This window comes from Aotus nancymaae, unplaced genomic scaffold (assembly GCF_030222135.1).
Source record: "Aotus nancymaae isolate 86718 unplaced genomic scaffold, 86718_ANA_hifiasm-v0.15.2.pri h1tg000010l, whole genome shotgun sequence".
Classification (NCBI taxonomy): Eukaryota; Metazoa; Chordata; class Mammalia; order Primates; family Aotidae; genus Aotus; species Aotus nancymaae.
In genome coordinates, this window is record NW_026988421.1 from 61,677,022 (window position 1) to 61,702,464 (window position 25,443).

The 25,443-nt window shown below is 53.2% G+C and overlaps 1 protein-coding gene and 1 long non-coding RNA gene across 11 annotated transcripts in view; both read left to right on the forward strand.

Annotated features, from left to right (window-relative positions):
• Positions 1-496: 496 nt before the first annotated feature.
• On the forward strand, positions 497-6,889 carry LOC135274012 (uncharacterized). Its single transcript, XR_010341804.1, has 3 exons — positions 497-523; positions 3,493-3,528; positions 6,702-6,889. It is a non-coding gene; the product is annotated as an uncharacterized LOC135274012 (long non-coding RNA).
• Positions 6,890-8,835: 1,946 nt separating this feature from the next.
• COL13A1 (collagen type XIII alpha 1 chain) overlaps positions 8,836-25,443 on the forward strand; it is a 78,933-nt gene continuing 62,325 nt past the window's right edge. For 3 of the 10 annotated variants that reach the window (XM_064374223.1, XM_064374229.1, XM_064374232.1), the window contains exons 1-7: positions 8,838-9,494; positions 16,505-16,540; positions 17,375-17,401; positions 18,465-18,491; positions 22,368-22,394; positions 22,491-22,517; positions 23,348-23,374. In XM_064374223.1, coding sequence (XP_064230293.1) covers positions 8,880-9,494; positions 16,505-16,540; positions 17,375-17,401; positions 18,465-18,491; positions 22,368-22,394; positions 22,491-22,517; positions 23,348-23,374 — 786 coding nt within the window. In that variant the 5' untranslated portion in view covers positions 8,838-8,879. Of the gene's footprint in view, positions 9,495-16,504; positions 16,541-17,374; positions 17,402-18,464; positions 18,492-22,367; positions 22,395-22,490; positions 22,518-23,347; positions 23,375-25,265; positions 25,323-25,443 lie in introns of all 10 variants that reach the window. The other 7 variants (XM_064374226.1, XM_064374230.1, XM_064374224.1 and 4 more) reach the window with 6 other exon arrangements.

Here is a 25,443-nt window from a genome sequence, read left to right on the forward strand (position 1 = left end):
CCGGATGTGGGAGCAGGTCTCTGAAGGGAGAAACCGAGGCCAGCCCCACGCACATCCCTGGCGGGTCCTCTTCTAATAATCATGGTAGTAGCTGCATTTATTTAGCACTTGCTGTATGTCAGCCGCTGGGCTCAGAGCTTTACGAACATTCTCCCATTTGATCCTAACAGATAGGTAATGATTATTCTTCCATTTTCAAGATGAGAACACCAAGGGACAGGGAGACCAAGACACTTGCTGGAGGTTTTCCAAGTAGTAAGTGGCAGAGCCAAGAGGTGAACACAGGTGGGCTAACTTCAGAGCCAGAAATGGAAGGGAGCTTCATGAGCCTTAGCAATCAAGTCTCTTCCATCATTTTGTTCATAAAATAACCATGGCTCACCCAAGTGGCTTGCTAAGTGGTTTGCCGAGGTCACACAGCTGGTTGGGATAGTGTTTGACAGTTAGGTGTTACAATACCCTGCCTGACCTATGTCAACTTCACTCTTCATTTCAGGGTCCCACTGGAAGGCCTGGACTCCCAGTAAGTAATTTTTGTTTCTTTTTTCCTTTGTGCCTCTTTTACGTGCTCCTTATCGGTCTGAGGACTGGCTAGGTTGGGTGGCTGGTTTTTCTCCAGGTGTATCTGGGTGACAGGCCATACTCCAGAGTCCCTGATCTGTATAGCTTAGTGTGAAGCCACTTCAGCTCCTTCCTCCTTTGATATCTAGAGAGGACCCTACTGGGGCATCTTCAGCTGCAGACCTTAGTACCCCTCCTGGGGCCCCCGGCAGACAAATCGCAGCATGCAGCCCCTTCCAAAGCTGGGACTGACTTCCAGACTGATGGCCCTACCATGGGTGGCTGCAGGGACAGGCAGCCCATGGGCACACTGACTATCCCCCTGCACACCAGCTGACATTCAAATTACTGTTCTCCTATGCCTGCTGGTAAGACAGTGGACTCAAAAACTTTGTTTTCCCTCAATTACCATGTCCCAATTCTAGGGACTGTGGGGGAATGTTCAGACTTGCAAATGGGAACTCTCCTAGTAAGAGCCCCAGTGCAAAGGAGCGCCCAAGTAACCATGGAGACGCGGGGACAAAAGAGATAGCCATCACTTACTGAAACCGTAAGAGGAGCCAGGCACTGCATTTATCCCCTTTCACACATTTGGCTTGTTCAGCACCTCGGTGAAATGGGTACGATTGTAAATCTGTTTTATACATGAGACTCAGGAAGGTAAAATACTTCGTCCATCTGTCCAAGCTTCGGGTGGGGAGCTGTTAGAGACCCATATCATCACACGCCATTCCATTCTGCTGTTGCTTGTGGTCTGTGCTCCACCTTCGAAAACCGTCTTTAGAGCCTTCTAAGACATTGCTCTGTGGAGTCCAGCCCGGGGCATGGATGAGTTGAATACTGGATATATGTACCGTGGGACCTCAGATGGGGAGTGACCCAGGCAAGATGCTGTGGCCGGTTAGGGGTCTGGGATCGGGTATGAAGGGCACCCCGGCCTGGGGCTGGCACCAGTCTGCCCTGTCTCTCTGTACCAAGACCACATCCATGAGATTCCAGACCCTTCTGTGCATCCCTCTTACCTAATGACTCCCCTTTTAGACATGGATTATACTGTAATCTTTGGACGAATCCAACAGCTTCTAGAATTCATGCCTAGCAGTGGCTGTCTTAATGAAATGCATATGGGAGAATGTTCAGACTTGCAAATGGAAACTCTCCCAGTAAGAGCCCCAGTGCAGAGGAGGACGGGTGAATCGGTCCCATGAAATCCAAGGAGGGGAAACATCAGATGACCGAGGGGAATGTGGGCAGACTTTGTTTTTTCTGACAACATCCACCTTTAAAAAGCATTTAGGGGGCAATTCACAGAGCAGGGGCTGCTGCACATAGTTTCCAGTCTCTGGCCATTCCACACCCATCCCTAACCCAAGCATTTTATGGCCAGGACTGCAAAGAGCATTAGTTTCAAAAAAGAAATGAAAAAGAAACCAAAACACACATCCTGAAATATCATTGAAAAGCCCAAGAGTGAGTGGACCATGGGGCTGCCACAGCCGATGGCCAGCCCTGGCCTGGTGTCCTTCGCAGGCAGAGCCAGTTTCAGATCTGTGGGTCATGGTCCTGTTGATGCTTCCGTGTGAAGGGACCTAGGAGTAACCCTCAGAAGGACTGTGGATGTGAGCCCCTGGTGCACAAAGCAAAAGGTGTGGCATGCAGACATGCTGATGAAATTTACCTGCCCACGGCTGTGCTAGGCTTGACATGAGCAGATGCCATTTACTCAACACCAAAGGCCAGGCAGGGGCCACACGCTTCTCAGAGACAGCATCACATGGCATCTTCCCAGCAATCCCATGAGAGAGAAGCTCTTATCACCCCCACTCAACAGAATTGACACTCAAGGAGGTTAAGGGAAGAGTCGGTGCTTCTAATCTGCACTGCTACCCTGCCGTTCATTAGCAAAAGTGGAACATTTTACTCAAAGCCACCATTGGTCTTGACCATATATGTGAATTTTAAGAGCCTAATTTCAGAAATGGTTGCTTCTCTCAGGTAAGTCCCACATACATTGTGGATGTTCATTGTTCCTCAAGGCGTTGTGCCTCAGTGGGGTTAGCAGATGCAGAGTCGCCTCAGAAATGCCCGTGCAGTCCCCTCCTGCCCAGCAGACCAGACAAACCACCTTAATCTCCACACCCTATTGCTTTCCATCCTTCGGCTCATAGCAAGCTCTAGGCCCCACCCCAGGTTTTATGATGTCTGCATGCATGTGAGTGCAAAAAAATATTTTCTGCCAAAAGGGGGAGGAACAAAACTTAATAAGCAGATTTCCAGAGTAAGAAGATGTAACCCCTGGCTACAAAACAAAGCATTTCCCTTGGAGCATCTGCAGCTCGTGGTTCAGCTGAATCCACATGGCTCTTGGTCCTTCCTGTCAGTACTGGAGGTGGCCGCGAGGAAGGAGGAGTGGAGAAAGACTCCAGTTGTTGCCTTCTCAAACCAGGGGCTGGGGAGGAGCACTGCTCTCCAGCCCTGGCAGAGACAGACCGAGGAAAGTGATTCATCCGTCTGTCACATGGGAGCTGCCAGTCACCCTGCTCTGGGCCTTGAAGTTGTGCGTGATAAAGATGAGGCACATCCTGGCCATTGCTGGAATCGATGCAATAGTGAAGTCTAAGGGAGCAAGTGCCTTGAATGGGCCTAGGGAAACTGAGGCCCAGGCTAGGACCAGACTCCTCCTTCAGTGCTCTTTCCACAACACTCATGCCTAAGTACACATAGCCATAGCAGTGGCCACTTGCTGAATAGTGTTTGGGGGCTGCATAGGTAGTGCACCTGCATGATGCTTGGGCATCATACAGGATGTCGTCCCAGCTGCAAACTGGGTTAGCTGTGCCCTAAATGAGGTGCACAGCTTGCCTGTGGGATCCTTCACATGCTAGCCTGGTTCCAACCACATCTGATTGTTTCTGCCTCCTTCATCATCAGGGGGACAAAGGTGCCATTGGGATGCCTGGACGTGTGGTGAGTTAGCCCGTTTGCACCTGCTCAGGTGGCCATTGCTTGCTTCTCCATGCTGGCCTGTCCTCTAAATAATGGCAATGTGCTGTCTGCCCCAGCCCCAAGGAGAGGGTCAGCATTTTCCCTTCCCCAGGCCCCAGTGTGCTTCAGAGAGGGACAAGGAAGGAGAAGGAAAGTTTTATTCTAGTCCTTCAGACCCCACAATATGGCTTTACTCTCCAGAGAGCTGCCACAGTAAAGGACACACCCAACAAAGTTGCATGAACAAAGCCCTTTGCCAGTCACCTGCTGGGAACCCGGGGAGGAACGAACTGAGCCTCGACACTGGGAGGACTCCCACTCTGTCCCCAAAGGCTGGCAGTTCACCCTCAGATGCACAGCTGCTCCTGCAACTACCCCTCGGTGGAGCCAGGGTTCCCAGAGTTCTTCTCTGTACACAGAGATGCACTAAGGGATGGTGAAGACAGGGCTTGGTTCCAGGTGGAAGCTCCAAGTCCTCACGAGGAGGCTGAGAGTTAAAACATTCCATGTTTCCTGCTGGAAAATGAAGATGGAGAAGGGGAAATGAGAATGTTTGATGAAAAGGGTGTTTCCCAGGAATGGGAAGGCCAGCAGCAGGCCCTCAGTGTCTGCAAAGGGCTATAAGTAGCCTAAGGTAGTGATGGCCATGCCCCACCCTCACCACTCCCCAGCCTCGGCTGGGACACAACCTCAGCTGCTCTCCTGGTGTGACTCCTAACTTCCCATCAGCCATCAGCCGTCAGCCTTCGCCTCCACCTGGCTCCCCAGGACTCCTGACCACCCCCATGTCATTCTCAGCTTTGCCTCAGCATCTCATGGGATTGGCTCTAGGAGTGAGTGTGGCATCCTTGTGTGAATTTGCATGCCTGGTGTGAGCCTGCTGGTGCTCAGAGGTTGAGAAAAGGCATTCAAAGGATAGCTGACCCTTGCTAGTGCTAACTGCTTGCTGGCATTGTGCTAAGATCCTTCCATATGTTAGCTTACTCAGGCTTCACAAGAACTGCATGAGGTAGGCACAGTTTCCACCCCCACTTTTCAGATGAGAAAACTGAGGTTCAGAAGTTAAATGTCCTTCCCAAGGTCACATAGGAAGTGGCTGAGCAGGAATCTGAACTCAGACAGCCCAACTCCAAACCTGCGCTCTTGATCCTGACAATATTAGGATCTCACCGCTCACCACCCACCCCCATTGGCCTTGCAGCTCTGAGAAGGGTCTGATCCTTAGAATGAAGCCCCAGAGGCCTGGGATATTTTAGAGTTCAGGGCAAGTGTTCCATGTCACAGAGCTCTCTCCAGGGCCCACTCAAGGCCTGTCTATCAAGGCATAGAGGCTGGGAGCCCTGGGCCGCCCCACGTAAATCTCTCCCACCACTTCCCAGACCAGAGCATAGTGAAATTGCTGCCTGGCCCTGTCTCTTTTCTTCCATTCTCTAACTCCAGATCCTGAGTCCACCCAAGCCGTCAGAGGTTCTGTACAGAGCAGGGAAACATGATTCAGCCATCCTTTTTCGATGGCCTGAGCCAGGCACCTGCGCCACCATTGCCCTCTAAGCCCCTGTCTTCCGGGTGAAGATGTTGAGACTCGCTGCACCTGAGATAGGGTGGAGTTGGGTTTTGTACCCAAGCCAATTGTGGGACCCCAAGGTTCCTGCTCCCAGTAGGCAAGTTTCAGGAGCTTCTTCCCTGAGTGCAGAGACCAGCCCACAGGGAAGCCTGCAAAATGCAAAGTGGCAGCTCCAGGCCTCCCCCTCCTTCCCTCCTTCTTGGGCCCTGTGGACACCTCCCCCCAGGAAGTGTCCGCCTGAGCTGTGTTGTGCTCCATAGCAGGGGGGGAAGGAAGGAAGCTGCAGGAGGTCACCCTACTTCCTTCTTGGCAGGCTTATTTTCAAGCCACTCTGGCTGCTGGTGCTATTTTAAATGTGACAATGGGCCCGTTTGGCTGCCCAGGAGGGGTCCTGGCATGAGCCACCTGATTAGGAGTGAGATGGCCAGTAGGTGTGACATGCCTGGGTCATCCCTGGGGTTTACCAGAGGTGGCGCCATTGGCCTGTCCATCTACTGGTCACTGTGATTGCAAGGGACCCTTGGCCTCCTAACCCACCTCTGCTGCCTCACTGACCCATGCTCCATCCTTCCAGAGGTGTGTGTCCTGCCTTCTGGCCTCCTGTGTTTCTCCATGCCCCCTCCCTCCACCTTGCCTGGCCAGCCCCAAGGACTCTGGGCTTGTCGAGCTTTGCAAAGCTTTGTTACACCAGCTTTGGTGTTCGGCTGGACATGCAAACCTCCTAGACACCAGGTCACAACACAGCCCTGGGGCCGTTCTCCCCCATCGCCACCCTGACCAGCTGGGGCCATGGCTTCTGGAGAAGATTTCTGTTTTTTGTTTGTTTGTTTGTTTTGAGATGGAGCCTCACTCTGTCTCCCAGGCTGGAGTGCAGTGGCACAATCTTGGCTCACTGCAACCTCCACCCCCTGGGTTCAGGCTGTTCTCCTGCCTCAGCCTCCTGAGGAGCTGAGATTACAGGCTCCTGCCACTGTACCTGGCTATTGTTTTTGTATTTTTAGTAGAGATGGGATTTCACCACGTTGGTCAGGCTGGTCTTGACCTCCTAACCCTGTAATCCACCTTCCTCAGCCTCTGCAAGTGCTGGGATTACAGGTGTGAGCCACCGTGCCCAGCTGGGGAAGACTTCTTGACTTAGGTGGGACCTTGTTCTCTTTTCTCTATCTCTGTCTGTCTCTCTTCCATCATCTGGTGCGCTCGTGCTCTCTCTCTCTCTCTCTCTCTCTCTCTCTCTCTCTCACACACACACACACACACACACACAGACAGACAGACAGACAGACAGACAGACAGACAGACAGACAGACAGACAGACACATGCCTCAAGAGGGCCTCTTGCAGCCCCAGCCGCTGTTTCTCAGTTATCTGGTCTGGAGTGGCCGCTTCCACATGCCACATGCTGTGCTCGTTGGACGTGGACCTGTCATGTGTCAGCATCTGTGTTTTGTTTTGTTTCTTATTTCATGGTGATTTCTTCTGTTTGGTTGTGCCATGAACATGGATTCTCGTGTGGGTGCCTCTTTCTCATCTCCTCTTTTTTCTCTCCCTCCTTCTCTCTTCCTGCACCCTGTGTTGCATGTGGCTGCCCCAGGGAGTAAAGGGTCAACCAGGCGAGAAGGTGAGTCCACTCTTTCCCCTTCTGCCCTGCACCCAGCCTCCTCCTCCAGGTGGACTCTTGACGTGGAGCCTCTCCACCCTCCTCCCCCGATGAAAGCCCCAGCAGAGGGTGCTGGCAGGGCCTGCTGCCCTCACAGCCTCTCACGGCCCAGTTTCCTAACAGCTTCCATCCCATCGGGCAGCAGTCTTGGGATTCCTGGGCGGCAGTCCCAGCTTTCCCAGCTGAGTGGGTCTCCCTGCCCTGCCCTGATGGCATGTGGCCTCACTGCTCTGGCCAATTGCAATTTAGTGTAGCTGGAACTGCCCAGGGGGACCCCCGAGGTTATGGAGTAGAGTCCCCCTGAGAAGTCATAACCCCAGAAGCCATCCTGGAACATCAGCCCTGGGGAGTTCTTGAGAGATTTCTGAACACAACACCTTTTTTTTATTTTTTGAGAGAGAATCTCGCTCTGTCACCCAGGCTGGAGTGCAGTGGCACGATCTCAACTCACTGCAACTTCCATCTCTTGGGTTCAAGCCTCAGTCTCCCAAGTAGCTGGGATTACAGGCACCTGCCACTATGCCCAAATAATTTTTGCATTTTTAGTAGAGACAGGGTTTCACCACATTGGCCAGGCTGGTCTTGAACTCCTGACCTCAGGCGATCCATCCTCCACAGCCTCCCAAAGTGATGGGATTACAGGCATGAGCCACCACACCTGGCCGAGCACAACACTTCTAACGAGCTCACCCTACAGATGAGGAACCTCATCTGACGCCCAAGGAAGGCCCAGGGCTCACCCAAGGTCACACAGCAATCGTGATGAGCAGGGGCTCCAAGCCAGGTCTCCTGGTGCCCAGCTCCATACTTCCCTGCCTGTAATACAGTCTTAGTTTTCCGTCTCCTAAATAACAACCTCAACAATTACAATACAGCTGCCATGTGTTAAACACAAACTGTGTCAGGTGCAGTTTTAAGTATGTTGTCTGTTTTCCAAACTAGCACTGACAACCTTTCCAGGGAAGCTTTAACATTCCCATTTACATGAGGCACGGATGAGAGGCCAAGTCACATGCTCCGGGTCACACAGCTAGAATGTGGCAGAGCTGGAGAGGTGCCCCAGTTTGTCTGACTCCAAGGCTAGGGCCCCTAGCTACCATGCTATTCTGTCCCCAGAATGGAACTAGACTGTTAGCTCCACATTGGCAGGGGGTAAACCACCAAGGAGAAAGACACATCACCCCTTCCATGGACCATGCATTGTTTTAAGTTCTTCACATTATCACGTGACATCTTCACATCCACCCTATGAGACAGGTGCTATCTGTAGCCTCACAGAAGAGAAAACAGGCATGGGGACATTAAGTCGCTTTCCCAAGGTCACACAGCTGGTGGCTAGCAGAGCTGGGCTTCAAACCCAGGCATGCTGGCTATTTTTTTTTTTTTTTTTTTGGAGGAGTCTCGCTCTGTTGACCAGGCTGGAGTGCAGTATCATGATCTCGGCTCACTGCAACCTCCGCCTCCTGGGTTCAAGGGATTCTCCTGCCTCAGCTTCCCGAGTAGCTGGCACTATGGGCGCATGCCACCATGCCTGGCTAATTTTTTTGTATTTTTAATAGAGATGGGATTTCACCACATTAGCAAGAAGGGTCTCGATCTCCTGACCTCATGATCCGCCCACCTCAGCCTCCCAAAGTGCTGAGATCACAGGCGTGAGCCACCATGCCCAGCCACATTCTGGCTCTTAACCATGACACTACACTGCCTTGTATAAAAATTATTGTATCATTGCCATGACATAAACAGTGGCTAATTTGAAATCACACCTCCCCTGCGTGTGAGGCATGACATTTTCCAAAATGCGTTTTCCATAAGGGCAGCAGAGCCGCTCTCGGCATCCCTATTCACAGAGGAGGTGTGGGCTCAGAGAGGTTTTGTGACTTTCCTGGCAGAGTAAGACCTTGAACTTGGGGATACACATGGCACTTGTCCAGCTAGCTCAGCCAGCCTTGACAGCACTCTGAGCTCCTCATTCAGCAGCATCTGCCATCCTTTCAGAGCTGACAATTCTGCCCCAACCTTCACCCCTCCGTGTCATTCTGAAACCGGGACTAGGAAATTTGAGGCAGCTCAGCCTTTCAGGGTCAGAGATGCTGGGTCCACACAGCACGCATGTTGCTTGTGTCCCCACCCTCTGTTGTCACAGCCCCCTTCTCAGGCAGATCCCTGTTTGCTAGCCACAGGGTGTGCAGCCAGATGGGTATTTGGAGGGCTGGAAAGCGTCCCGGGCTGGGCCAGGGAGAGGCTTGGGACTGGGCACCCTTGCTAAGTCTCCCCTCTCTCCCTGTGCCTCCCTGTTTCCTGCCACTCCAATGGATCCTATCCTCCTTGCTTCCCCGGCCTGGGATCCCACCACCCTGTTTCCCCGGAACCCCACGTCCTGTGCTCTCGCTGACACCTCTTCTCCTTTCCCTCCTGCTGCTTCCCCCCACTACCTGCCCTTCCCAACCTGTCCCGAATGCTCCCTCTGTGCCCCTGTGCCCCCATGCCCTCTGTGTTGCCTCTGCTGATCCCCTCATGGCCCTCCATGTCCCCTGGCCTCCTCCTTCTGTCCCATGGGGCCAGCATCTTGCTCCCGCCCCCTGCCAGCTCCTTCCCTTTGGCTCCTCTCTTTCCGGCTCCTCTTCCCATACTCCCTGCCCCTCGCTCCCTCTCCCCCTTCCTCTCTCCCTGCAGGGATCCCCCGGAGACGCTGGGCTGTCCATCACTGGTCCCCGCGGCCCCCCTGTAAGTTGTTTTTGCTCTTCTTCGGGGTGTGGAGGGGATGGGTGAGTTGATGAAAAGGGCCTTTAGGCTGGGGATGAGGGGACAGCGAGGGCGGCTGTGCCCCTGGGTGGGGAGGCCACCACATGTGATGTGGTCAGCCCAACCAGGCCTCCGTGCTGATGTTGATGTTAAGGAAAGTGGCCTGACTAAATATACCTAAATTACAGCCCCCTGGGAGGTTCTGAGGGACCTGCCCTCTAGCCACGAAGCTACAGCAGCTGTGAGGCGGACCTGCTGTTTATAGACAGAAGGGAGAAAGGGCTCACTCTCCTCCGGATGGGGTGATCTGGCTTTCCCAGGAACAAGCCTTTGTTTCTGGAAGCCCACGGAGCAGATATAAGTTGGGGTTCACTGACCCAGGCACGCACTCCTGGTCTTGCCAGAGACCCCGCCTGCACTCACCCTCTTGGATGCCTCTGTGTGCAGTGCTGGGTCCTGTATGTTCATAGCACCCTCTACCCCTTGGCTGGGAGCCTGAGAAAACCCTTGAGGCTCCCCTCAGATGTGCTTCCTTAGGGACTGAAACAGGGGTGCAGGTGAGATGAAGCCAGCAAGATATCAAGGCTGTGGGAGGAAGGGCTTGTTATTTTCCCAGAGTGCTGAACCACGGGGCTGTAATAAAATCACTACATGTCAGGGTGAAAGGATCCCAGAAATGGTCTAACGAAGCCCTCTCAGAAAGGGAAACTGAGGCTCAGAGAGGGGAAGAGGTCTCCCATATAGAGGCTGGGTGGGATTAGAACCAAGGAGCCCTGGCCTCACCACAGCAGCACAGCAGGCTGCTGACTCCACCTTCTGGACTTTTCCAGACCCGCCGTGCTCAGTGAGGGGTGGGAGTGGAGGGCTAGCCTCTGGGAGACTGAGACCCACACAGAGAGAGAGAGGGCGGAGAACAAATGGCTAAGTTACATCCAAGAGAAGGGGCCCACAGTGAGCTGAATGCCAAGCAAAGGGTTGTGGCCAGTGCAGGCAGCTGAGAGGTGGAGCCAGTTTGGGAGGGAGAGCAGGGACGGGAGAGCCAGGCTGGCAGACAGGTCAGGGGCTGGGTCAGAGGCAGCACTTGGACGGCCCAGGACTTAGTAGACATGGCCTTCACGGCAAGGTTTTCTTCTGGGCTCAAACCATAATGACCATGCTTCACACTTCCTCTGTGGTGGCCGTATCTTAAGACTTCTACACATAGTCACTCACTTAATCCTCATAAGAACTCCATGACGTAGGGACTGTGATCGCCTCCATTTCACAGATGAGAAAACAGGCACAGAGAGGCTGAGTGACTTGCCCAAAGCCACAGGGCTGGCGTGTGGCCACACTGCTAGCTCAGCATTCAGCCAGGCCATGTGGCTCCAGTCTGCTTCTGACCCCTGCTGCCACCATGGACTGGCCAGGCCTGATGTCACTGTGGCACATGCCCCTGGGCTAACACAGTGGCTGCCCCATGGGCTTCGGGCCTCCTGTGTACTGGAGGAGGTGCAGCGCCAATGCCCTGGCCGAGTTGGTCCTGATGAAGGTGGTGATGGGAAGGTCGTAGAAACAGAAGACAGTCAGTCCTCCCAGTTGGAACATAGAGGACCGAGCCTGGTGTGTTAGGAGGACAGGGAGTAACACAGCACACAGGCCCTACCCTGGGCCGCCGTCTCTGTCTGCCTTCCGGTCTGGCTACAGACGTTCTGTTGTGTGGATCCCACTGGTCCTCTAACACGCTTTTGGCAAATTATGTCAACAGGCTACCGAAAAGTTACGGAAAATCTCCACTGCTGGAGACGTGTTCAGGGCAATCGTTGGCCTCTGCTCCTCCTGGCCTCAGCCCAGCACACATACCTAATCAGAAACATACCTACTGCACTGGATTTAACTCGAATGGTGAAAAGCACCTTCTGTTCAGGTAGCAGTGAGAGCGTCTGTCTCCCAGGCACCTATCACATAGTAGGTCTCCTTCACAGCTATAAAGCAGGACCCACCAGCCCATTCTACAGAGGAGAAAACAGTTTCCTAACCTGTGGTCACCCAACTACTAAGTTCCCGAGCTTGGGTTTGGCCAGGTCAGCCTCATCTCAAAGCCTGCATTCTTACCTCAACCCCCTGTTCCGCGTTTGAAATGCTACTGTTTAAAAGGATATTTACTTCAGGAGAAAGAAAATCCTCCAGGCGGGTGTCTACATTGGCACCAGGAAAGGTGTTATCATACCAGGGATCTTAACCAGGCCCAGCATCCTCTGACTTTGGCCCCCATCACCCAGTGACTGCAGCCATCCCTGCTTATTCCCCACTGGACAGCAGGGGCAACGCCCTCAGCTCCTTCCAGGAAGCTGCCCTGAGCTAACAGGAGCAGGGATGGGGGAAGACAAAGAGTCCATTTAGTCATTAATGGGTAGAGGTCAAGTGGGCGCCCTTGGTGGCGGCCAGGGATGATGGAGAACGTGTAGCTTTCCACTCAGCCAGGAAGGGTCCAGGATAGATGCTGCTAATAAGAACCAGCCTTGCCACTCTCAGGGGCCACCTGCCTCCCCTCTTGAAGCTTGATAAATGGTCCAAGCAAAGGGGGGACCCCTCCAAGCACTTTGGAGGAGGGTACACTTTCTAATGAAGCAAGCTGGAGTACAGTGTTGGGGCATGTTGACTTTAAGGGAGCCTCATTAAACCGAGGGGGAGGCTGGATCCCCGAGATGCTGGCAGGCCCAGCAGGCCCTGGGCAGGGGATCTGCCAGTCCTAAGAAATGCCCCATCTCAAAGGGGGCCCATTCCCTCTCTGAGCTCCCCAGCTTCTCTTCTGGGGCCAGGAGATACCTGAACTTCCAGTCTTCATCCACTAGGAGCCACCCCACACCAGGTAGACACACCTACTGAGTGTGTAATTCACTCCATTCATATTTGTTAAGAGCCCCAGTGCCTGCTAGGTGCTGCGTAGACAGTGGAAACCTGACCTCAGTCAGCTTGCCCTCTGGGTACACGACCTAGTGGGAGAGACCAGCAAGCACATAATCCATGACAGTGCAGACAGCAAGTACTAAGCCAGGGGATGGTTAGAGAGCTGTGGGACAAGGAGGAGGCACCAGACTTGGGGGAGGAGGGCAGGCAGGAAGGCTTCCTGGAGTGGGGGATAATAACTGCAGTCAAGAACCAGTGAGAAGCCCTTACATTATGGTCAGGGGTTGGGCTTCGTCCTGAGGGTGTGAAGAGCCTGTAGGTTGTGTTAGGCTGATGTAGTACATAGCCAGATTTGCAGTTTAAAAGGTTTTAGAAGGCCCAGCATGCAGCATATTTAGAAGAGGCTGCAGTGGAAGGCTGGCCGGAAGGCACTTGCAACAGCCAAGTCCTGGATTGGAGTAGAATTGGTGGGCTGGCTAGGAGGGCTGGACTTTCAAACTGTTTTGGAGATGGAATTGGAGGATTTAGTGATGATAAAAAACGGCGATTGAGGGAGAAGCAGGAGCTCAAGATGATGCCACATTTCTGACTTGAGTAACAGAGTCCCCTTCCCCAGAAGGAATTAAACTCATCTCCCCTGGTAAAGGAAACTCATCTCCTTTACCAGGGGAGATGAGTTTAATTTGAGCGTGATGACTTAGAGATGCCAAATGTCCAACAGGAACGGTCATCTGCTGCTGGAGGTCAGAGCATGTGGTCTGCCGGAGCTGGCTTCCTTATCATACCAGGAATCTTAACCAGGCCCAGCAGCCTCTGACTTTGACCCCCATCACCCAGTGGCTCCAGCCATCCCTGGCAAGAGTGGACCATGCACACCTCACCTCCTCCCAACTGTGTTCAGTGACCTCATGTTGGTAGCTTGAAATCAGCTATGGTAGGTGTATTTACACCACAGACATTGGCAAATGCTGTGCAATGCAGGGCTCTCCTCTCCACCCTCCCCCACCCAGCTAATGGTTGAACATTTACCAGCATGGAGTCTTGTTGGTACTGACTTGGAATGAGGGAGGTAGAATGAGGCAGCCCCTGGGCAGAGACACAACTGACCGTCTCTCGGGTCAAATAAGAGAAGGGGGACTTCCTGATGGGTTTTTCCCAACAAGAACCTTCTGTCTGTGTATTTGCCAGTAGGAGAAAGGCAGGAAGGAGTAGGGTCCACTTTCAGAAGTGGGGACCCCCTTTGGCTCCCTTTTTGCTCTGACCTTGAATTAAGGGAGAAGATTTCAGAGATCAGTGTGAAGCTTATTTCCCTTGTTCTGCTACAGAAGGGTGTAATAGTAAACCATGAATTAATGTACAAATACATCTATTTTTTATGCATTTAATGTGATCCTAATCTCTGTCCATTTTTCATGAGATTGGGAATCCAACAAAATTCTACTAGATACCAAAACGTGTTATAAAAACAGGACAATCTAAATAAACATATGAACAGAACAGAATAGGGAGGGCAGAAATAAAGCCGAATGCATGTGTCCATTTGGTACGTGATAAAGGCTTCATGTCACAATAGGAGGAGCAAGATCAATTGTTCAAGAAATGATGCTGGGGCAACCAATAAGCCACCTAAAAAAGGTAAAATGAAAGACAGTTGTCAGTTTTTTTATTATTAACGCCAATTTATTTGTTATGTCAGAATAATTTCCAGATGAACAAAATATTTAGATATAAAACCGGAAACCATAAAATACAAAGACAAAGCATGAGTGAACTTTTCATAATTCTGAACGGGGAAGGCCCTTTTCAACATGGCATAAAACCCAAATGCCATAGGAGAAGATTAAGTTTGTCTATATAAATATAAAACATACCAGAAACAAAATCAAAGACAAATGCCAAATTAGAAAGAATAGTCACCACATATATGATTATCAGAGACTTATTTTTGACAAAGAGCTTCACTCAGATCAGTAGGAAAAAAACAACCTAGCAGAAAACACCGGTAAACGGAAACAGGCAGAGAAACATTGGAAGCGATGTCTAACCTCAGGATATAATTGAAGAGATATAAATTAAAGTCTACTTCCAAGTCTCCCCAAATGCCTTTCCCAGGCCCAGCCTCTCCAGAAAGTGGCATCCCAGTTTCCACTTGGTCCATGACAACAGCCTTCCCAAGATATCTGAAAAAGCCTTGGTTAGCCCTGGATTTGGTCCTGGGTTGGAGAGATGCATCCTGCTACCAGGGCGGGCTCTGTAATTAGCAAACTGTGTGATTATCCCTACCACGTAAACATTGTCCCTAAAGAGACTGAAGATGTTTCTTGAAATCCTCTCCTCCTGACCTTTCCTTCAGGCCGCTTGGTGTGCAGAGTAGTTTACAGAAAGTTTACACTGGGAGGTTTCAGAGATGACATTGCATGGTTTCCGGGTTTTCTCCTTGGTCTATTCTTAGCATCACTTATCCTTGAGAGGAGAAAAGCCAGGGCCCCTTCCGATAGATGAATGGGATCTCCTCCCTCGTGCCCTTTTGGATGGCTGCCACAAGCCCATCCTAAGCCTGCGGAAGACTTCAACTCACTCCCTGTTGAACCAGGGCACCCACCCTGATGGCAGGGTGCCCATCCCACCCAGCTGATGCGTTCCCTGAGCACAGGCCACTGGGCACTTGTGTTCACGGCTTCAAGGAGGACCCTAGCAGCCTGGAGATGTTTTAGGGTCGTAGTAGATGAATCCAGAGAAATCTTCTGGAGAGGATCTGATTCTAAAACTTGCTGTTTGACAAGGACAAACTTTCATTGATCCCAGGACATATTGAGCCCAGCAGCAACCTTGCTCTATTCTGGAGCTTCCCTGTTTAGTTCAATTCAACAAGTGTCTGATGATGGCAGCTACCATTTCAATAGCATTAACAAACATAATTAAATTTAATTTGATGATCCTATGGGGTTATACTGTTATCTCTGGTTATCTCTATATTATAGATGAGGAAAGTGAGGCTCTGGGAGGTTAGACAACCTGCTCAGGGTCACACAGCCATAGTTGGAGGCAGGATTAGAATTTAGTCTGCCAGTCTAGAAAGCCCATGCTTGGGAAGAGATTGTGACCGTGTCAGCCAAAGGAGACCCCAAGCTGAGAACTGGGCATGTTTGTTTGGTGAATGGCAGGTGAGCCAGTGTGTCTGAGCAGAGAATAGATGGAAATATGTGGCCGGAAAGGAACTTAACATGGTTGATCGGGATGGAATTGAGGTATGGCCTTGAACATGGTAGAAGGGAGCCCTTGCTGGTCCTTGAGAAAGGGGGTGACAAGACTCACGTTTCTTAGCTCTCCATCACCCTTGACCTCCTGGTCATCCCTCCTCAGCCCTGCATCATCTCAGCCTTGTGCTTCTTCTAATCTCAGCACATCCCCTTTGTCCTGAATCTTGATCATAAACCACTGGACTGTGACCAGTGAACCTGCTTCTAGTCTCCACCCTAAATATTTATTTGTGTTGTGCTCTGCACCTCCAGGAAAATGAGCATGGATTGATCTGCATCCCACAAAGATTAGGGGATGCTCAGACATTGTCCAACTGCTGGAGAAGCCTGCTGGCCAGGGTGAGAGGAACAGGAGCAATCTGACCTTTTCTAGCTAAAAACACACATTTTGAAGGTCAAGTTCTGATATCCAAACCATCCTAAGTGGCCATGAGCAATGACCGTGTAAATAAAAAAAGGGCTTAGATGATCACAGTCCAGAAGTTCAGTGTGCTGTGGGCTGAGTGTCTGCTGTCCTTGCTGTCCCATGCGTCTGTTTACAAGCCACACATCCACAGTGGTGAGGAGCTCTCCAGGGCCACTTCCCAGAAGTAGACCCAAAGGACACTGGCCCCTTCCTGTTCCTTTCCCACCCCCAGACCCCGCAGGAGATTTCCTATGATGTTCCATTTCCTCATTCTCCATCTTCCCTCCCAATCTGCTAACCACAGTGAGTGTCCCCCAAGGACAATCACACAGAGTGAGAGGGATGGGAGCACAGATGAAGTGGAGGGCTAGGGATTGGCTGCATCTCCTCCTTGCTCAACCTTACTTGTCTCCTGTTTTTTGTTTTTTTTTTTTCAGGGTCAACCAGGCACTCGAGGTTTTCCTGGATTTCCGGTAAGTGGAGAAGGCTGAAGTTAGCTGTGTCCCAGGTGGTCTGTAGGCCTGATTAGGTTAAACTTCATCTGAGGTCAGCCCTGGTTCCACTCTTTCCCTCCCAAACCCTGGTCATTGAGGACCTGCTTCTGCAGCCATTCATGGACACCAACTCAGGACAGTAGCTCAGCAGTCAGGTCATGGTGCAAGGAATAAATACAGGGAAGCAAATACACAAATAAGGGGCAGCAGGACCAGCTTCAGGCGAGTGAAATCACAGGCTGATAAACCCCAGCATGACCTGGGAATATGGAATGGACGATGCCCTGCAGGAGATCACCCTGCAGCTCAGCCTGTGCCCAGGCTTTGAGAGGAGATCCAGCAGTGGGTGGATCCAGCAGAGGGGTGGCCACCTGGGTGTCCTTGACCTCTGCCTACGGGGCCTAAGATAGGTTCTGACAGGCAGAGCAGAGGGAGCAGTTCCCCTTTTTTCCCGGCCTCAGTGCAGGCCAGACCCTGATTTCTAGGGACACATCACCCCCTCTGCACTCAGGGCAAGGGTGACGTCTTTGATATTAATGGGGAGGCCACCCATTGGGTTCTCTCTTGAGCTGTGCCCCTGGCATCCAGCATTTCATTCCCTCCTCACAAGGACCCTTCATAGAACGTTATATTTCTCTCAGCCCCATTTTGGGATGGGAAATTGAGGCCTAGGCTTACCCATGGTCACATAACACGTATGCGGTCAAGCAGGGCCTTGAATCCAGAATCTGTGCTTTTCCCCACTGCCCAGGCAGCCTCTTTGGGAGGAGCCACGTGATGCTCAGTCTTTACATCTGGCCTTTCTGGTTTCAGGGTCCCATTGGGCTGGATGGCAAACCGGTAAGTGGGCCCGCTCCTCCTCCTCACTGCAGGTCAGTGATCCTATATCTCTTGGTCCTTCTGCAAGACCCTGGCTCCTTGGAAGATGCTTTACTTAGAAAGAAAAGTCCTGGGGCTGAAGGTTGTCACTAGTGGGAGGAGGAGGGGGCCCTCTAAGTTACCCCTGACCCCAGTGGCCTTCCCAAGGGCACAGGTCCCCAGCTGCTCAGCTTGGCTTTCAGAGCCCAGGAGAGAGCCATCCCTGGAATGGGTGATTCTGGGTGGGGTGGGGTGAGGCCAGGAGGCAGTGAGGAGAGTGGAGGCTGCAGAGGTGAAGTCGCTGGCCTAAGGAGTCTGTCCACTTGTGCACACTCCTGCCCCTGCTCCGTAGCACCTGTGTCTCCCATGGCCCTGTCCTCAAGATCCAGGTCTCCCTCCCCGATTGAGACCCCACACCTGTGTTCAAGTCCATGTGAAGACTGCTTCCCGCCATAGCTCCTCTCTTCATTCATTTCAATCCTTTGGACTTGATCTCCTGACACAAATGTTCATTGGGGGAAGGAGTCCCCTCCCCAGTCCTAGGGTCAAGTCAGCTGGAAGGGAGCATGACTCATCCAAAGCCCTCAGGGTGGATGGAATGCGGCCCCACACACAGCCACGCCTGGCCCCACCACTCGCCTCTCTCAGTTGAGGGACTCTAGTACCGCCCAGTCACTCCCCAACTAAAGACCAGCAAGCTAAGTGCAGCCGAGGGGCACTGGCAATCATTTCCACTCATGTCACAGAGCCAGGGATCCCCCAAAACTACCCTGGATATGTGGATGGGGTGAGGGTCGGGGTCCAAGGAGACTACCCCAACCTCTGCTCTCTGAAGGGCAGGCAGCTGCTAGTGAGGCCCAGTGAGGGGCAGTGAGCAAATAACCTTGCCTTAGGGACTGGGTGAAGGAGTACACAAGCCAGAAGGCACAAATGGAGCCCAGGGGGCAGGAAGGAGCATGGGGGACAGGGAGGGGCATGGGGGGCAGGGGATGGAACATCTGGGCCACAAACAGCACAGCTGGTACTCACCCTCTTCTCCTTCTAGGGTCACCCAGGACCAAAGGGGGAGATGGTAAGAGCCCAGATTTCCTGCCTTCTCGAGATGGGTGGGGGTTGGCCTGGCCTCACAGGCACAGCCAAGCACTGCAAAGCAGGTCCCGCAGGGACAGCAGGAGTGGCTGCCCGTGCTGGTCACTCCCTAGCTATGTAAGCCACATGCCCTGGATCCTCATATCAATGTTCAGGGAGGAGAGATGGGCAGGGGCTTCTCCATCTGAAGCATGAGGATGGGAGATCCAGAGAGCGTGCACACCTGGCCGGTAGCAACTGTTGTTTCTCCACCTTTTTGGGGCCTGAAGCACTCCAGTTCCCTGGGCAGATCCATCTGGGCGGTGGCCACAGGGTGCTGTGATGTGGAGGGGAAGCCCTTTCTCCTGCTTCCGACTTGCCAACTGGCCCAACCTCCAAACAGAAACTCCCAGGAAGGCATGGGGAGAGGAGGCAGTGGGTGGAAGAACTGACATTGGAATCCAGGACCCCCAGCAAGGTTTCCTCTCCATCACAGCTGCCTCCACTGCAAATGCACTTTCCTCCTGCCCCGAGCCCGTTCCTAGGCATGCTGTGCACATGCATGGTGTAGTGGGGATGGAGGCAGGAATAAACTGCCATGCCACATTGTTACAGAGCCATAAAGGGTTTGGGGCACTTACCCCTTCAGCCCCCATCCCCTGCCCTTTTTCCCTCTCTGGCAGCCTTATGCTACCCTAAGGTAGCCCATGGTCCCCCAGAAGTAATAATAATGGTCATCCTATAGGCACCATTCTGTCATCCTCATAACAGCTTATCCCCACTTCACAAGAGGGGAAATTGAGGCACAGAGTGTTGAAGTGCATTGCCTGAGGTCACAAAGCTCCTAAATACCAGAGCTGAGATTCAGACCCATGCAGTGGGGTCTTACCCCTCAATCACACCTCCTCTCAGCTGCCGGCACTTTGTCCTAGAGGAAAGGGACCCTTCCTCCAGGGTCCTTCCATGGGGCCCCTCTTCCTGCCCTCACCCTGCCCACACCGTTCCTCTGCCCCATGCTCTTGACCACCCGTCTGTTCGGGGATGAGAGCTAACTCAACAGAAAAGGCAGGCCCGCCCCCTCTCCCATGAGCCGACATCAGTGGGATCGGTCCCCTGCCTGCCTCATCAAATCTGACAGGCCACAGAGCCATGCGACTCCTGTTTGGCTTGGCATGGGGACCCAAGCTGTTAGTTGCCCACCACTGTCCAGCTTCATTACCTTGGTCTGTTCTTCATCTGTTCATCTTCCACCCCAGATGCTGTCCCCTCTGCTGGTGTCCTACTAGGGCACTGGCACTCGCCCTCATGCGTTTAACCTGTGTCCTCACTTGTTGAAAGGGAGTCCCCTGTACCTTACCCACTTCACATTATTCCCAAGAACCTGAAATAAGATGTTGAGGTGTTGGGAAGACACAGTTGTACAATGTGCAGCTGCAGGGTAGACAGGACGGGGGGTCTGAGACTCAGGAATGACATAAGGGCTGTAAAGCAGGGCCTGGACTGAGTCCAAACTCACCCACAGGGCTGTCGGAAGAGCGAGGAGCACTCAGAACACGCCTGGCACACGAGAAGCAGTCAGGCGCCTTAGCTGTGCTTCAGTGGTGGTTAGTGGAGGGCTGGTGGCAAGTGCTGAGCACGTCAGCCGTGGCCATGGCCCTTAAAGGGGCGGGCGCTGCCCGGCTGGAGATTACTGGTGCCGTGTGGTTTTGGGCCTTGGCATAATTAAGAGAAACTTGAAATCCAGATTTTTATTTGCACTCTGCTTGCTCTTAAGTGTTGGCAACTAGTTGAAATAAAATCATGTGGGACAAATGAAATCCCTATGAGACCACAACTGTCCCCTGGGCCACTGCTTGGGATGTCTGGTCTCAATTGTCAAGTCTCTGCAGTCCTGAAACTCCACCTGCCTCTCCCCCATCACACCTATATGTCTATCCTGACAGAGGATGACCTGGTCACCTGTGGTCTCGGCCTGGGTTTCCTGCCAGATGAATCACGTGCAGCAAAACTTCACTCTAAACACTCTGCCAGGCTGAGCACAGTGGCTCACACCTGTAATCCCAGCACTTTGGGAGGCCAACACAGGCAGATTGTTTGAGTCTGGGAGTCTGAGAGCAGCCTGGGCACCATGGCAAAACCCTGTCTCTACATAAAAAAAAAAAAAAAATAGAAAAGTTAGCCAGCATGGTGGTGTGTGCCTATAGTACCAGCCAGTTGTGAGGCAGAGGTGGGAAGATCACGTGAACCCAGGAGGCAGAGGCTGCAGTGAGCTGAGGTTGCACCACTACACTCCAGTCTGGGCAATAGAACGAGACCCTGTCTCAATAAAACACTAAAAAATAAATACTTGGCCAGCCACGTGGGCTGGGAGTGCCATATGGATGGTCCCAAAGGCCACTTCTCCCTTCCAATGATGCTCTTGGGAGTTTCCCAGTTTGGAGGTGGCCCAGTTGGCAAGTCGGGAGCAGGAGCAAGGCTCTTGCATATCACAGCATGCTGCGGCCACCTCCCAGATGGACCCGCCCATGGGGATCTGCAGTGCTTCAGACCTCAGAGAGACTGGTCCAGCAGGTGGGTCCTCACAGGCCCCAAGATGGTGGTTCAAAGGGATGGGCTAATGGCTCTAGCCAAGTCTAGAAGCTCTGACTCCCAAGGTTTGGCCCAGTTCTGAGCATTTGGTGGAGTGGAAACAGCTGGACGTTGGCAATCAGACAAACCTGGGCTCCTGTCCCAGTGCCACCATTTGCTAAGCCACGGGGCCTTGTCTCTGTCACCCCGCTCGGGAGCTGGAGCAGACACGAGCATCTCCCTCACAGACACACACCTGAAGAGCCAGCCTAAGAGTGGATCCTCAACTCATAAGGCATTTGTTTTCTCCTCTTCCCCCCATACCAGCCTGAGTGCACCCTACTAAGATAGCCAGGGTGTGCTGGGCCCTCCTCAGACAGCAAGGGTCCCTCCCGACCCCGGCTCCTTTCCTGGCCCTGTGCGGACAAGACAGCCTTGAAGCAAATCTCAAAACCAACCCCTCTTTTTTTTTAAGATTGAGTCTCACTCTTGTTGCCCGGGTTGGAGTGCAGGGTGCGATCTCAGCTCATGCAACCTTCACCTCCTGGGTTCAAGCGATTCTCCTGCCTCAGCCTCCCAAGTAGCTGGGATTACAGGGATGTGCCACCATGCCCAGCTAATTTTTGTATTTTTAGTAGAGACAGCATTTCTCCATGTTGGTCAGTCTGGTCTCAGACTCCTGACCTCAGGTGATCCGCCCGCCTCGGCCTCCCAAAGTGCTGAGATTAAGGGCGTGAGCCACCGCGCCCAGCCAAGGCCCCTTATATTCCTTGAAGAAGTCCAGAACATGGCTTCAGTTGCCAATTTCCTGCTTCCTTTTTTTTGCTGAAGGTTTCTCCAAGGCTCCCAGTGTCTGAGACACTGGCCCAGCCCCCCAGGCCAGAACCTCTCTGGTTCAGTGGGCTTCACTGCAGCCTGGGAGGCAGGAGATGGAATGCACTAGTATCTCCCAGAGGCTTGGTGTGCAAGAGGCAGGGTGTCCCATGGAGCAGAAAACTCCCTGACATCTAGGTGCAGCCCCTCCATAGCTGGCCCATGAGATGCTGGTGGTTGGAGGAATGGATGAAAGATGCCATCTGTCCTTCATCACAGCCCCTAGTCCTGCCCACTGGGGGGTGAAGAAGCTGATGCTCTGCAGATGAGGCCACACCACCTTGAACGTGGTGGGCATGGGAAGACCTGGCCATGGCTGGCAGAGCTCAGCCCTCGGGATTCCGGGCATTCTGAAAAGCCCCAATCTCTACCCAGGCAGGTGTCCCCAGTCGGTCGTCTTCTGTCTGCCCACTGACCTGTGTGTGTTTGCTTCCCACAGGGTCTGACAGGGCCCCCAGGACAGCCGGTTGGTACCTCATCCTTCTACTTCCCAGCAGAGAAGCTTTGGATGGCTGTGACCTTAGCTTTGGTTTCTAACTCTCTCATCTCCGTCTCTTTGTAGGGACCTCAGGGACAAAAAGGAGAAAAGGTAAGAGCAATGGAGGTTTCCTAGAGGTGCCATCTCAGGAAATGGCCTCCCAACCGGCAGAAAGGGGTCAATAGTGGTTATTTTCAAACTTTAGTTTTAATTGACAGACCCTGAGGGGCGGCATAATAGATTCAGTTGACGCCGTTCCTGGTGACATCTTTTTCTTGGAGTGAGGGTTCCTCTTGGAGCCTGGCCCAGGTGACATCTTTTTCCAGGGGTCCTCCTGGAGCCTGGCCCTCTTCGGCCTCTTTCTGGCCCCTCCCAGCTGTCACCCCACGGTGTTCCCTGACACCTCCATGAGCCTCTGGGATTCTGAAGCATCAATCTGTAAACCACTGGCCTGGCCTCCCGCCCTCTCTGTGTTGTTGAATTTCTGATAGAGACTCTGCTGTGCTTGCCCCTAGGTGGCCGGTACAGGGGCCTGACACTCCCAGCTCAGAGAAGGTGGCTTGGGGATCCCCACGGTGCCAGCTGCTCCCATCCAGGGGCTCCTGTTCAGGGCTGTCAGGTGGACTTGCATAGAGGGTCAACCTTTAGCTAGGCATGGAGCATAACTCCCGACTCTGCCACATGGCAACTGGTGTAAAGCGAAGCCTCGCCCCTCGGCTCCATGGGGCCACTTCCAGGCAGGCCCTGGAAGTTTCTTCCCTGCTGCTTGCCAGGGGCAAGGGAGGGACTTAGTTCTGCCTCGGAGGGCTCAGAACAAAACTAGAGCAGAAGGGCTGGTGAGTGATGAGATGTGAGGCATGTCCTGAAGCCCTGGGGGTGCCTGAGAGACAGGTGCCCCAGCAAGTGCCTAACACCCCTTTCCCCTTCCCTCTCCTTCCCAGGGTCAGTGTGGAGAGTACCCACACCGGGTAAGTGAACCCCTAAAACTGAGCAGAGCCCTTTAATCCATCCCCAGGTTGTAGCCCCCAGCCCAGGCTCATCTCCCTGGGGTCTCCAGTTCCTAACAGAGTGTGGAGGAACAGGAGTACCCAGTGCCCTCTGCACTCAGCTCGTCAAAGAGCGGGGATTGGGGTGGCGGTGTGTCTGGCGGGAGCAGCTGATGTGTTTTTCTGGCCACGTGCCGTGTGGAGCCGCTCATCACCTGTGCGTGTCTGTACATCTGCCCCTTTGTATGTACGTCCGACTCGGCATGTTGGAGGCTCTTGCTGTGCGTCTGGAGCTCTGTGGCTCCTCTGCACATTGCCCTCCGAGGCAGCACGGATTGTGTGAGTCTGTTTGACTCCCCACCCATCCAGCAAGTGGTGGGGGGGAGGAAGGGGGGTGTCTGGTAGCGTAGCCGTGGCCAAAAAAGTGGGACTTTGAGATTAGTCATTGTATCAGATGATGGTATTTCAGATCCAAACCTCAATAATGGGAGATAATCAGGGACTGACTGTAGCAATTCAAGGATAAAGTCTCTCCTTGGCCTCTTTAAGATCAGAGGAAGCCCTTCTCTAAGCAGGGTGGGAATTTCAGGCTGAGATGGTTGCTCTGCCCACCCCCACCTGCTCCTTCCTTTTCCTTGCTCCACCCCAAGATACAGAACCCAAAAGACTGCTGCTGTCCTGTTAGGAACCTTCACACTTGTGTTCCAGCAGCAGGGTCCAACTTGGGACAGGGGAGAGCAAGATATGCACAGCTTCCTCCAGCAGGAGCCCCAGTGAGCTGGGCCCAAAAAAAATGCCCCCATTTTGTGGATCGGCCTCGTTGCTCCCAGACCTGGACAGCAGGGATGGAGGATGGGCATCTTCAGGTGTCCCTCCCCTCTGTCACATGCCTCATGGTGCTCAGCTTCCCTGGCTGCCCACTTCTGCCAGCCAGTCCAGGTAGTGGGATTTTGGGAGCGGCGACAGACATAAGCAAGGCTCAGCGTTAGCTTGACTCTAGAAGGCTGTCAGGAGGGCCATGCTAACAGGGTCCAGCCTCTGCCCAGACCCTCGGAAGGCTGGAAGGCAGGCCTGAGCTCTGGATTCCTGGGCAAGGGAACCACTGTGAGCCTGGTACGTGAGAGGCTGGGATGGGTTTGAGGCTGCGGCAGTGCTGGGCCTGGGCTGAGGGAGGCAGGCAGGCCGGCAGCAGTGCAGAGCCAGCCCGTCAGCGGCACGTGCTCCAGGGATGCAGGGGCCCTAGTGTTCCAGGCAGCCTGATCCTGATACAATAATAGAAGGTCAGCTGTGTTTATTTGAAACGATGGGCTCACAGGATTGTTATGTTACCCGAAAGAAAGACAACATCCCCCAGCACAAAAGACAACACAACAGCAGAGGCTTTGGTAGTGTGTCACCTGTCCTTAGTGAGTGCTTGGGGTGGGGTGGGTACAGGGCTCTCTGCCCCTCAGCCCAACGCAAGGACAGGGAAGGGCGTAGTGACAGAAGGTTGGAGAAGACCCCTGGCCACAGGGTGCAGTGAAACAGGGCCTCCTGACAGTGGCATTCTGGGGAACATGTCAGGTGTGGGGTGGGGGAGTAGATTTGGGGTCCCAGCTGAGGGGCAGAGCAAGTTTATTTAAAGAGGGTAGAAAATCAGAGGGCTTCTAGAGATCTGTTGGCTTTCCAAGAGGTCTGCAGGCAGGGTTGGGGTGGCAGGTCTCGAGGCCCAGAAGACACCAAGAGATTCAGGTGACTCTTCCTCCATTCCAGCCTGTGGCTTCCCCAAGAAGGGAGAGGAGAGGGGTGGGGAGCAGGGGAGCTGGTGTCTGTGGGCTCTCCCTCATGTTCCCTGTTGCCCTGTCTCTGCCAACTCCATCCCCTCCCAAACTAGGAGTGCCTAAGCAGCATGCCAGCAGCTCTGCGCTCCAGCCAGATAATTTCCCTGAAGGTTTGTAGGTTCCGGAAGGTCTCCTGGCCCCTCTCCCCTGAGAGGCTTCCTGAACATACAGCCCAACATTGCACATCCCCAGGCCCTGGCAGCGGGAGCAGGTGGAGCTCTGTGTGCGACC